Raw genomic sequence first — 14,374 nt, 5'->3', positions numbered from 1 at the left:
ACTTTTTGCTAAACTTGGTACATAGAGGATGGTGCTTCATTAAACTACTTTACAAATCAGTAACTTGTAGCTGCTTAGTTAACATGTATGCTAGATATTATTAAACTAGATGGTGGCCCGATTCTAACACATCGGGTATTTTAGAATATGTATGTAGTTTATTTATGAAGATTTCAGAATAATGCAATGAATATACAGGATTCGGCCGGCCGGGCGTGACCACTTAGCGAAGCGTGGTTCAAATCCTGTGCCAATTCGCGGCCGGACTGCGTCTGTCGCTGATTGTTTGTGGCCGGACGGGAGCGACCAATCAGTGAAGCCAGGTCCGGCTCCAGGTTTTTGAGGGCCCCCTAGCGAAAGAGTCTCACAGCCTACGTAGCATATTATAATACAGCCCACGTAGTATATAGCACAGCCACGTAGTATATAGCACAGCCACGTAGTATATAGCACAGCCCATGTAGTATATTGCACAGCCACATAGTATATTGCACAGCCCATGTAGTATATTGCACAGCCACACAGTATATTGCACAGCCACGTAGTATATAGCACAGCCCACGCAGTATATAACACAGCCCACGTAGTATATAGCACAGCCACGTAGTATATAGCACAGCCCACGCAGTATATAACACAGCCCACGCAGTATATAACAGCCCACGCAGTATATAGCACAGCCCACATAGTATATAGCACAGCCACGTAGTATATAGCACAACCACGTAGTATATAGCACAGCCACGTAGTATATAGCACAGCCACATAGTATATTGCACAGCCCATGTAGTATATTGCACAGCCTCACAGTATATTGCACACCCATGTAGTATATAGCACAGCCACATAGTATATAGCACAGCCCACACAGTATATAACACAGCCCACGTAGTATATAGCACAGCCATGTAGTATATAGCACAGCCCAAGCAGTATATAACAGCCCACGTAGTATATTGCACAGCCACATAGTATATAGCACAGCCACGTAGTATATAGCACAGCCACGTAGTATATAGCACAGCCACGTAGTATATAGCACAGCCATGTAGTATATAGCACAGCCACGTAGTATATAACACAGCCCACGTAGTATATAGCATAGCCCACGCAGTATATAGCACAGCCCACGCAGTATATAACACAGCCCACGCCGTATGTAACACAGCCCACGTAGTATATAGCACCGCCCACACAGTATATCACAGCCCATGTAGTATATTGCACAGCCACGTATTATATTGCACAGCCACGTAGTATATAGCACAGCCCACATAGTATATAGCACAGCGACGTAGTTTATAACACAGGCCATGCAGTATATAACACAGGCGACGCAGTATATAACACAGTCCACGCATTATATAACACAGCCCATGTATTATATAACACAGCCCACGCATTATTTAACACAGTCCACTTAGTATATAAACACACCCCACGTAGTATATAGCAATGTGGGCACCATATCCCTGTTAAAAAAAGAATTAAAATAAAAAATAGTTATATACTCACCTTCAGGCGGCCCCCGGATCCAGCCCAGGCCTTTAGCGACGCTCCGTTACCAGTAATGCCTTGCGGCAATAACACGTGATGATGTAGCAGTCTCGCGAGACTGCTATGTCATCTGGAGTCATTGCCGTAATGCATTCTTGGGACCGGAGCATCGTGAGGAGCGGGAAAGGCTGTCGCGGATGCCGGAGGGTGAGAATATAATGATTTTTTTTTTTATTATTATTATTTTTAACATTATATGTTTTTACTATTGATGCTGCATAGGCAGCACCAATAGTAAAAAGTTGGTCACACTTACAGGGGTAATGGCAGTGTTAACGGATCGCGTTATGCCGCGGTGTAACGCAGTCCGTTTAAAGGACTGCTAAAACGCTATGTGGGCGCTGACTGGAGGGGAGTAGGGAGGGGGCACTGACTGGAGGGGGGTAGGGAGGGGCCAATTCGCAGCAGGACTGTACCTGTCGCTGATTGGTCACGCCCAGCTGGCCGCGACCAATCAGCGACGCACGATATCCGTGACAGAGAAACAAACAGACAGACAGACAAACAGACGGAAGTGGACCATAGAAGATTATATATGTACTAGATGGCAGCCCGATTCTAAAGAATCGGGAGTCTAGAATCCATATATACTTTATTTATTCAAATGTAAGAATAATACAATTAATAAATAATAGTAAGAAAGAACAAAAATAATAGGCAGTATATGGAGAAAACACCAAACAAAAGTTCAAAATTGGTGTGAAAATGTCACTGAACCACTTCACAACTAAATATATATAGTTTTGGTAAATGGTATTATCATTTTTTTGACGAAATTCGGCAGGAGCTTGAAGAGCAACGTCACTGGGCCCGCCTCCACGCAGTAGAAACTTGCTGTGAGGTAAAAATTCAAAAATCACACCAAAATGGCGGGCGGAGTGTGTCACAGTACGGCACGTTTCTGATTGGTCGCTCGCAGCAGGCGGCAACCAATCAGACACTGGACACTGTTGACGTCACTTATCTCCGGACATTAGCTCCGGACATTAGCTCCGCACATTAGCTCCGGACAGGAAGTTGGCACAAATTGCAGGAAGTAGTATTCTAGGCAATTATATATTAGATAGGTTACCACTTTGTTAGTCAATGAAAATTTACATTTATTTGGGTCACCATCAGGGCAAGGTCACAACATATTTACAAAATATCTGAGGAATGGAAATTCAATTGATATATTTTTTTTATTTACTTCTATTATAAATCATATCCTGCTTACCACTATGAAAGCCAATATATAACTACCAATTTTGTGATTAGCAGTTGTATTAAAAAGGGAAGAAATAAAACTGGAATTCTATCATTTTTAAATGAACCTGTTTATCTGTGGGCATTTTGGAACAGAAAGCCATGTACCCAGTGCATCCTATCTGTGGATCTGGTGAACACAATTCAATGTGGAACTTATCTTCCGGTTTCTGGATGACTTATCTTAATCCACATCCTGCTTACATAGGAGATATTGGAATAGGAAATATGGTGCTCTGTGATGGGAGGTGACTGCAGCCAGAACAAAACCAGCAGAGCTTTTGATGTTGGGAATATTAGTGGTTGCAATAAGGAAATTGCACATTCAGGACAATAAAAAAAGAGATATGCTCAGTATCCCATCCGTACACTTCCATAATCTCTTGAGAATGCATAGGTCAATCAAAGGTTACAAAGAATCCACCACTCAAGGCTCATCCTGACATGTTCATTCTGGACACCGCAGGAGGTCTCATCTCCAGAGAGATAATAGCGCATGAAGAGGCCGATGACAGATTGATTTTCCTATATGCAAGAATGTAACATCAGTGTACATTGGGTATTACAATAAAGATTTTGTACAATTTCCTTACCATATACATAATTCAAATGGTATGTATTTTTTTTATTATAAAATGTAAGATATTTCCAGACTTGCAAGCCATTATATATAATTTCCACACATATGCTATCTACATTCTCATGTTCAAACTCTACACTGGTCCTCAGGATCAAGTCCAGCACATAAGACTTACTCGCATATCTTATTTTCAAACTGACAGACCAATTACAGCTTGTCTATTCCAGCCTCTTGTAGGCGTTTGTGGCTAGACCTTACATTATAGCCGAGTTACAAAACCTTTGCAGTCGTTTATGTGATCCAACAATATATTTTTGATTTTGAGTGGGACAGAAATACTAAATGACTAGACAAACGTTGTAAATACATACAGACACTGTACAGATGATGCAAAAGGACAAAAAAGTCAAACCTCACATCCTTTAGGGTATGTTTCCACGGTCAGTAAACACTGCGGGTTGGACGCTGCGAACAGCTGCAGCGTCCAACCCACAGCAGCCGGATGTTACAGCATAGTGGATGGCATTTCATGAAATCCCGTCTCCACTATGCGTGCAGGGACGCCTCAGGCTTTCCTGCGTAAACGGACATGCGGCGCGTCTTTCCGGACCGCAGCATGCCTATCTTGCAGATACGCTCCATCTCCGCAAGGTAAAGTCACCCATACAATGTATAGGATGAGGTGATTCCGTATGGTTCAATGAACACATGCGGAATCACCGCGCGTACTAAAGCCGGCAGCGTCCAAAGCGCTGCCAATACTGACTGTGGAAACATACCCTTACAGTAGAAAGAAATGGTGCTAAATACAAAAACAATATGCCAATGCTTTATTTTTATGTTTATAATCATTTTTATTTTAATAGCACTGAATGCTATATATATATATATATATCCACTGCAGGTATGTCTTCAAGAAAATGGCGCCGGAAAGCGGGGACTGCGCAGGCGCCGATTCCGGCAGCAGGAATCGGCGCCTGCGCAGTCCGCGCTTTCCGGCGCCATTTTCTTGAAGACACACCTGCAGTGGAGCCGGAGTGTGTCTTCAAGAAAATGGCGCCGGAAAGCGCGGACTGCGCAGGCGCCGATTCCGGCAGCAGGAATCGGCGCCTGCGCAGTCCGCGCCCTCCGGAGCCGGGAGCAGAGGAGCCGGGAGACGGAGCCGCAAGCAGCGCTGGAACCGGGAAAGGTGAGTATACTTACCCTCCCTCCTGGCGGTCCCTGACTCTCCGGTGGAGATCGCGGTATGCGTTCAGTGCTTACGCATACCGCGATCTCCCGGGAGCGTCGCTCTGTGAGGCCCAGACTGCGCCGGCGCTTGCGCTTGCGCAGTCTATAGAGGCTTCGGACAGAGTGACGCTCCCAGCGTTATATTATAGATATATATATATATATTTGTGTGTGAAATTTCATTTTACTACTTGCAAAAATAGAGTTCTTACCTGATGCACAAAGACATCTATAGGAGTTTCCAGATCGACACCTTCCTTCTTGGTCAATGTGAGGAAGCCAAAGCCCATTCTAACATTGAACCACTTGCATACTCCAGAACCTTGAAGAACAGTGAATTCCCCTAGCTGCAGAGGATCAGAGGCATCAAGAACAGACTTGGTAAGCTCACCTATAAATGGGTAAACAAGTAGTTAATTAATAATTTTTTTTTAAAAACCACGTATTAAATTACATTTAAGGGTTCTATACACCATCAAGGCAGCAGCAGCTGATGATTTTGGCTGCAATAGCAAAGAATTGTATGTGTATGGGGTTTTTCCAAAAGGTTATCGAAAAAAAAGTGTTATCAGACATGATGAATTTGAGCAGGATAAATAAATATGTGTATGGGGGTTTTCCAAAAGGTTATCGAAAAAAAAAGTGTTATCAGACATGATGAATTTGAGCAGGATAAATAAGCTGCCCACAGAGGTTTCTTGCAATGGTTAATACCATCTCACCATTGAAAACACAATAGTTACCATAGTGGTCCATATTATATATAAACGCCGGAAAAACTGCAGCAATGCCAAAATGGGTCCCCAAGGAAACTGGCAAAACTTCATATCAAAGATATAAAAATCTACAATCAAACAAAACAAAAAAAATAAATCAGGCAGCACATCCAAAATAGGGAAAAAGTAAGGATCCTTTATTCACCAATACCAGCTACCTTTCAGCTCTCTCTTTGGAGCTAGAGAAACGTAGGTGGTGTTGGTGGATAAATGATTCTTACTTTTTCACTATTTTGGATGTGCTCCCACCTTTTCTAGAGATATAGATAATGGATCTAATATATACATACACTGCTCAAAAAAAAAGGGGAACACTAAAATCCCACATCCTAGATATCACTGAATGAAATATTCCAGTTGCAAATCTTTATTCTTTACATAGTGGAATGCGTTGAGAACAATATAAAAATGATCAATGTAAATCAAAATTAATATCCAATGAAGATCTGGATTTGGAATGATACTCAAAATCAAATTACAGGCTGATCCAACTTCAGTGGAAATGCCTCAAGATAAGGATATTATGCTCAGTGTGTGTGGCCTCCACGAGCCTGTATGACCACCCTACAACACCTGGCATCATCCTGTTCAGGCGGCAGATGTACTTCTGAGGGATGTCCTCCCAGACCTGGATTAAAGCATCAGTCAACTCCTGGACAGTCTGTGGTGCAACATAGCATGGGTGAATGGAATGAGACATGATGTCCCAGATGTGGATGATTGGATTCAGGTATGGGAAACAGGCAGGCCAATCCATAGCATAAGTGCTTTCATTGTGCAGGAACAGGCACTTCAGCCATGAGGCCTAGCATTGTTGTGAATCAGAAGGAACCCAGAGCCCATTGCATCTTCATATGGTCTCACAATAGGTCTAAGTATCTCATCCCAGTACCTAATGACAGTTCGGGTACCTCTGGCTAGCACATGCAGAGCTATGGGACCCTCCAAAGAAATGCCTCCCCACACCATTACTGACCCACTGCCAAACCAGTCATTGATGGATGCAATATCCAGCAAAACGTTATCCATGGTGTCTCCAGACTCTATCACATATGAACCTGCTCTCATCATTGAAGAGCACTGAGCACCAAAATCAAAACTGCCAATCTTTGTGTTCTCTGGCAGTCGACTTGCATGGTGTTGGGCTGTAAGCACAACACCCACTTGGACATAGAGCCCTCATACCACCCTCATAAAGTTGGTTTCTTACAGTTTCAGCAGACACATGGATGCTAGCAGCCTGCTGGAGGGCTCTGCCACTGCTCCTCTGGTTTCTCCTTGCACAGAGGAGGTGGTAGTAATCCTGCTGCTGGGTTGTTGCTCTCCTACAGTCCCCTCAACATCTCCTGGTTTACTGTCCTGTCTCCTGGTATCTGCTCTATGCTTTGACCACTGTGCTGACAGACACAGCCACCCATCTTGTACAGCTTGCATTAATGTGCCATCCTGGATGAGCTGCACTACCTGAGCAACTTCTATGGGTTGTACAGTATACATCACCTCATGGTACTGTACCTCTATGGGTAAGACCAACGACAAAATGCAAAAAAAGTGACCAAAACAACGGCCAAAAGGGATGAGAACAGTGAAATGGTCTGTGGTCACCACCTGCAGAACCAATCTTTTATAGGGGTTGTCTTGCTAATTGCCTATAATTTCTACATGATGTCTGCTCCATTTGCACAACAGTGTCATGCCATTTTGTCTGTTTCTGGTTTTTGACATGACAATGCATATGTTTGCTTTAACCCTTTACTCTTTTCCTCTTAATCTGAGCTAGGATACTGTTAGCTGTTACCTTAACCCTGCTGTTCTGTTCGGTCTGGGGAGACCTATTTTGAACTTTGGTATTTTTTGGGGTGTTCAAGATGCGGTTCTGAAACTTGTGGTTGATTGACTTAAATGAGGATGGGTCGGTCGGCCACGGGTTTCAGAGCCGCATCTTGAATATTTTAAAGAATATTGAAGTTCAAAGTCGGTCATTTTTGACCAACAGAACAGCAGGGTTAATGGAGCCTTCTCAGTTCCCTGCTCTGCTGCGCAGTCGTACATGGGCATTTAGGTATTTGCCTTGCTGCATACCTTCCTCATGTGCGGTCCCCGGTTGCTGCTGTGAAGCTGTCCGCGGGTTGTGAGGTCATTTGCGGCTGGTGCATGACTTTCCACGTGGCTCAGTGCATGCAGTCTCAGCCAGGTGCCCTGAGCCTCAGAACCTGCACTGTTGGTGCTGTAATGGTTTCTGTGTGTTCTTAGGGCGTGCGCGGCCACACCTCCCCTGCTTTTATCAGGGTTAGGGTGTGTACTTCAAATGCTGTCCCCAGCCAATTGCTGGGGGGCAGCTCATATATAAAGCTCCCCTGTCCTAGGGGCGGGGCCTGAGCTACACTCACAAAGCTCTTGAACTTTGCTATGTGTGTTTGTGTTCCTGCACCTCTCCTGTCTATGTTTTGGTACCAAAGTCCTTGCCTTGATTCCTGTTTTGTCCTGTTCTAGCGCCTGTCCTGGAGGCGGTATATCCAGGCCTGAATCCTTGATCCTGTACCTGTCCTGTACCTGAACCTGTCTGAACTGTGTCTGCTGTGATTATGTTCCTGGAATCTCTCTGCATGTGGAGCCTCATTCCCAGTGACTTTGAGTCTCTTGAAACTGGTGTTTCTGCTGAGTATCTACTAATGTGTGCTCTGACTACCATGCGGTGTTAACCCTGCCTGGCTCATGTCCAGTACGGCGGTGTTTGCACCATCACGCTTGAGTTCCTTCCTAGGTCCAATGCCCAGAGCCTGACGACCGCAGCCTGGAACCTGATGACCGCTGTCTGGAGCTTGGAGCCTGATGACTCTGGTGGTGCCTGTAGGTCGTGTTGGATGTCCGAAACCGAACGACTCCTGTCTGATGTCTGCCAGTGACCCTGGGTCCTGATGTCCTGTCTGTACTGTCATGTCCTGCCTGTGTCTTGATGACCTCATGGACCCTGATGTCCTGATATCCTGTCTGTTCCCTGATGTCCTGATGCCCTGCCTGTGTCCTGAGGTCTTTCCTGAGTCCTGATGTCCTATCTGTATCCTGATGTCTTGCCTGCGCCCTGATGTCCTCGTGTATCCTGAGGCCCTGCCTGTGTCCAGATGTCCTGATGTCTTGCCTGCACCCTGATGTCCTCACATACCCTGATGTCCTGCCTGGGTCCTGATGTCCTGCCTATCTGTGCCTCGGTGATCCGTTGGTGCCATGGGGTCCACTCGGTGGTACCCTTCTGAGGTGTGGAATCGGGAGCCTGACATCATCATGTTTTGTTTATGTACTGTGTGACTTTACTTTCTCTATACCTAAAGTATCGGTGTAATCATGTCCTACGTGTCTCTTTTCTTGTCCACATGCTCAGCTGCCACAGAACCCCGGTCGCTGCCCTCCCCTAGTTCAGGTAGGCCCGGGTCCCCCTCTGCGGTTTAAAGGGTCCGTATTTCGTCCCCGGGGGACGCACGTCCCATGCCTTCTGAGGTTGGTCGGCTTGGGGGCGTCTATGGGCTAGGCCGCATTGGCGGCCGCAGCTGATCGTGACAAACAGCAGGCGAAATTGATTCACAATCACGTTTTGCTTCAAAACCAGACAGGTTGTGTTTAAGTGTTCCCTTTATTTTTTTTAGCAGTGTACATGTACACCTCTTGATAGCATAGGGTGAGAGACAAAATGTAAAATTAATTTGACCACACCATTTACAGAATTGTCATTGAATTGCCATAGACAATTGTGTTAGCCTGTAAACTGTTATACACATTTGCTTATTTGAAAACAAAGACATTTCCATATATGATGAAAGATAAAAGGGTAATACTGAGAGAGAGCAGCACAGCTGAAACTTACACAAGCAAAGAGTAAAATTTTAGATAATGCTTGAAGAGATGTACCGCCACACAAGGTAATTCACAATCTTTATATACATATTCATACATATGGATAATCAAGTGGTGGTATTTTCCTGTTATATCTTCCTAAGGGTATGTTTCCATGGTCAGTAAACGCTGCAGAAACATCAAATTTTATGAAATCCCATCTCCACTATGCGTGCAGGGATGCCTCGAGCAACCCTGCGCAAATGGACATGCGGCACATCTTTCTAGACTTCAGCATGTCTATCTTGCGGAGACGCTCCGTCTCTGCAAGATAAATTGCACCGCTCTATGTATAGGATGCAGTGATTTTGCATGGTTCAATGAACACATGCGGAATCACCGCGTGTACAAATGTCCTTTGGACGGAGCGGACATGTGCTGCGTCCAAAGCGCTACTGATACTGATCGTGGAAACATACCCTAATATTCCAGCTGATAATGGTAGTGTTAGAGGAGTTGTTCTTTTTAATTTTATTGCACCATAGGGCTGCAAAGATCTAAAATATCAAATGGATCTCTTACTCACCGTCCCTGGGTCCAGCACTGCAGGCAGTTGTATTTTAGCCTGTTTACACATGAACACCGCGCTTTAGATGCACATTGAACAATCTAATATATCATTCAGTGCTCATAGGCTGCTGTTATTTTTTGCAGAACAGAATGATGTGCTGCTGCGAACCATGATCTTTTGGACAAACTATAAGATCATTCAACCCAACGAACAAGCATTTTGCTCATTCATCGGATGATCCATAGCCTGTTTCGACAACACAATTACTGTGTGCCTTATACAATTGATGGAGCCCTACTGAGGAAGCAAAGGAGGTCCCTTTGGATCTTTACTAGTTAGCTGTAAGGGTATCTGTATGATGTAATCAACCTGTAGTGCAAGATTAATCCTTTCTAGAACTAATGCTTTTAGTGCTAAATGGTTATGCGATTTGTTAGTCCAATATTGTAATATTGACACATATAAGGCCCAACTTCTTTCTAGAACATTATGGCCACGTTCCACCAAGAGAGCAATCAGTTGCAGTGTCAACTCTACCATTGCACTATTTTGGCTTAACATGCTCTCCATTTGCATTTTATGGTGCATTAGTGTAGTTTTTACCCGTCCTTGTTGGCTTCCAATAGCTGCCAAAATGCACTGTAAATTCAGACGCCGCGCATAAGTAAAACAGATATAACATTCCACTCTTTTGTGGGTGATGGTGCGGGAGGTGCCCTGAAAAATACCACCCTTAAATCATGCTGCTATTTAAGGTACCGTCACACTCAGCAACTTTGCAACGAGAACGACAATGATCCGTGACGTTGCAGCGTCCTGGATAGCGATCTCGTTGTGTTTGACACGCAGCAGCGATCTGGATCCCGCTGTGCCATCGCTGGTCGGAGCTAGAAGTCCAGAACTTTATTTCGTCGCCAGGTCGACGTGTATCGTCATGTTTGACATCAAAAGCAACGACGCCAGCAACGAGCATAGGGCTCCTAGATGTGTGTCGGATCGGTACACTCCGGCTGTTTGACATGGAGCTAACAACCAGCGAGAACGATAAGTGAGTCGCCATTACGTCACTGGATCGCTCCTGCATCATTCTGGAGTTGCTGTGTTTGACGTCTCTACAGCGACCTAAACAGCGACGCTCCAGCGATCGGCTCGTCTGTATCGCTGCAGCATCGCTGAGTGTGACGTTACCTTTAGAGAAAAATACTTTGGCAATAAGTACAAGTTAAACGTGTAGAGATTCTAATACAATCTTGTCTCAGTACAGAGTAAGGATATGTTCAGATGATGAGTTTTTTTTTACACTGCTTGTTTTTGAGAAAAAAAAAATGCAAGTTACTCCAAATATTTATTGGGGGAACACAGCCTTAGTAGTTCAGGTGTAGACGTGATGTAAGGCTACTTTCACACTAGCGTCGTACGATGCACGACGCAATGCGTCGTGGCGACGTACTGACGCATGCTGTGCTAGCGCAGCACAACGGGGCAGCAGATGCAGTTTTACAACGTATCCGCAGCCCCATTGTAAGGTCCGGGAAGGAGGGGGCAGAGTTCCAGCTATGCATGTGCCGTCGGAAATGGCAGACACAACGCACCAAAAAACGTTATATGCAACGTTTTTTGGTGCCGACGGTCTGCCACAACACGACGCAACCGTCGCATGACGGTTGCGACGTGTGGCAATGCGTCGCTAATACAAGCCTATGGAGAAAAAACGCATCCTGCAGACAACTTTGCAGGATGCGTTTTTTTCTGCAAAACAACACATTGCGACGTGCGTCGTACGACGCTAGTGTGAAAGTAGCCTTAGGCAATTGTCAACTTGTTCTTAGAGTTGTGCAAAAGAACCTCAAGTATATACCGACAGAATTCTAACATACTGTAGCACTACAGTACATTTCCATGTACATGAAATAAGTAGCACTTTCTACACAGTCAGTTTAGCTAGCGTTCCCAATTACAGGTGTGTGGGGAAAAAAAGGCCAATGCAGTTTTCTAAAACGTTAAAAAAAAAAAATCTGTTGTGATTCCACACCCTGTCTTTGTCTACGGGCTGCCAAGATTCATTTACTATAGTGGCACATGACGGCAGCATAAAATTTGTTGTGTTATTGGTGAAATGCCATCGTACCGGCATCAGTATACAAATGCCAGCGGAACAATCCACTCAGAATTATTATTATTTATTATTATAGCGCCATTTATTCCATGGCGCTTTACATGTGAGGAGGGGTAAATGAGCAGAATGAGCAGGTTATTGAAAAGCTGGATATACTAGCTTAGATTTTGTTATTCTGGAGGTGAAATATTTGCTGCCCCTCTTTATTTTTTTCCATTAAACTCTCAGACAACCTCTCCAAGTTACTTACAAAACAGTCAAGAACGTGTTGTATCCATGTTCTCACAGATCGAACACATTCATAGTGTATGTTGCTGTTCACGTGTCCAGGTTTTTTTGCGGAAAGCGCAAGTACGGATCAAAATCACCCATACAAGTCTATGAGTGCATTAAAGTCACAGACATCACACAGATGGCATCAGTGCACAATTCGTATGCTGTCTGCAATGTTAATCACAATGTATAAAAAAAATTGCAATTAATTTATTCTTCACCAGTAAAAATCACTGATGAAACTGATGGTACAAACACTGATGAAAATCAGATACAAAATAGCTATTACATTTGGCGAAAATCATGCACATCTGAATAAGGTCTAGGGCATCATTGAGACATTAGTGATTTTTCTGGAACGCAAAAAAAATAATAATCCAAATACCGGTGGTTTTTACACGATTTTCGTCAGTGTTTTGATATGTTTCCACTTTTGATACGTTTACACTTTTTATATGATTATTTGATATGTTTACATACCCTTTAGTTTTACCATCAGCATTTCATCTTTGATTTTCTTGTAAATAAAATAAATAAGTGACCAAGCTTCTTCGACTGTTAATCATGGACAGCAACAAGGTTGCACACTGATGCCATCTGTGTGCTTCCATGATTTTCATCTACCCATATTCATATTGGTAATTTTGAACCATGACTGAGATCAAAAATGGACAGGTCTCCATGATTTTTTTTGGAGATACATTTTTTTTTGCAGACAATGTCAGCATGTCTCCATGAGTACATGTGCTATCCATGAAAAACATGTGGGAAAAATGATGGTCTGAATGAGGCCTAATCTAGTGGATGAAAAATATTTAACTACAGGTGCACCTCACAAAATTATAATATCATCAAAAAGTTAATTTATTTCAGTTCTTCAATACAAAAAGTGAAACTCATATATTATATATAGTCATTACAAACAGAGTGATCTGTTTCAAGTGTTTATTTCTGTTAATGTTAATGATTATGGCTTACAGCCAATGAAAGCCCAAAAGTAGTTATCTCAGTAAACTAGAATACTTTATAACACCAGCTTGAAAAAATTATTTTAAAATCTGAAATGTTGGCCTACTGAAATGTATGTTCAGTAAATGCACTCAATACTTGGTCGGGGCTACATATGCATTAATTACTGCATCAATGTGGCATGGCATGGAAGCGATCAGCCTGTGGCACTGCTGTGGTGTTATGGAAGCCCAGGTTGCTTTGATAGCAGCCTTCAGCTCATCTGCATTGTTGGGTCTGGTGTTTCTCATTTTCCTCTTGACAATACCCCATAGATTCTCTATGGGATTAAGGTCAAGCGAGTTTGCTGGCAAATCAAGCACAGTGATACTGTTGTTTTAAAACCAGAAATTGGTACTTCTGCCAGTGTTGACAGGTGCCAAGTCCTGATGGAGAATTAAATTTCCACCTCCAAAAAGCTTGTCGGCAGAGGGAAGCATGAAGTGCTCTAAAATTTCCTGGTAGACGGCTGCGCTGACTTTGGTCTTGATAAAACACAGTGGACCTACACCAGCAGATGATATGGCTCCCAAAACATCCCTGATTGTGGAAACTTAACACTAAACCTAAAAGAGCTTGAATTGTGTGCCTCTCCACTCTTCCTCCAGACTTTGGGACCTTGATTTCCAAGGTCTAGTGTGAAGTATCCACAATCAGTGGTTTTGGAAGCCATGTCATCTGCTGGTGTAGGTCCACTGTGTTTTATCAAAACTCATTAATTCAGGTGTTTAAGATTTACCATACGACTTAGGGTACCATCACACAGTGGCATTTTGATCGCTACGACGGCACGATTTGTGACGTTCCAGCGATATATCCGTGACGTTACAGCGATCTCGCTGTGTCTGACACGCTCCTGCGATCAGGGACCCCGCTGAGAATCGTACGTCGTAGCAGATCGTTTGAAACTTTCTTTCGTCGTCTAGTGTCCCGCTGTGGCGGCATGATCGCATGGTGTAACAAAGGTGTGCACGATATTGTATACGATGTGCGCATAGTAACCAACGGCTTCTACATTGCACATACGTCATGAAACTATCGCTCCAGCGTCGTACATTGCAAAGTGTGACAGCAGTCTACGACGCTGGAGCGATATTGTTATGATGCTGGAGCGTCACGGATCGTGCCGTCGTAGCGATCAAAATGCCACTGTGTGATGGTACCATTAGGGCCCCTTTCCACTTGTGAGA

General features: G+C 43.8%; 1 protein-coding gene across 1 annotated transcript in view; it reads right to left on the bottom strand.

Moving 5' to 3' along the window:
* The window catches only part of LIN28A (lin-28 homolog A), a 141,820-nt gene that overhangs the window by 66,501 nt on the left and 60,945 nt on the right, over positions 1-14,374 (bottom strand). The window contains exon 2 of the mRNA XM_069759806.1: positions 4,825-5,003. Within this exon, the coding sequence (XP_069615907.1) occupies positions 4,825-5,003 (179 nt within the window). The remainder of the gene's footprint in view (positions 1-4,824; positions 5,004-14,374) is intronic.

The sequence above is a fragment of the Ranitomeya imitator genome, chromosome 3 (assembly GCF_032444005.1).
Source record: "Ranitomeya imitator isolate aRanImi1 chromosome 3, aRanImi1.pri, whole genome shotgun sequence".
In the NCBI taxonomy this organism is placed as follows: Eukaryota; Metazoa; Chordata; class Amphibia; order Anura; family Dendrobatidae; genus Ranitomeya; species Ranitomeya imitator.
Note: the sequence above shows the minus strand (reverse complement) of the source record. Positions and strands in the feature narration are given on the sequence as shown.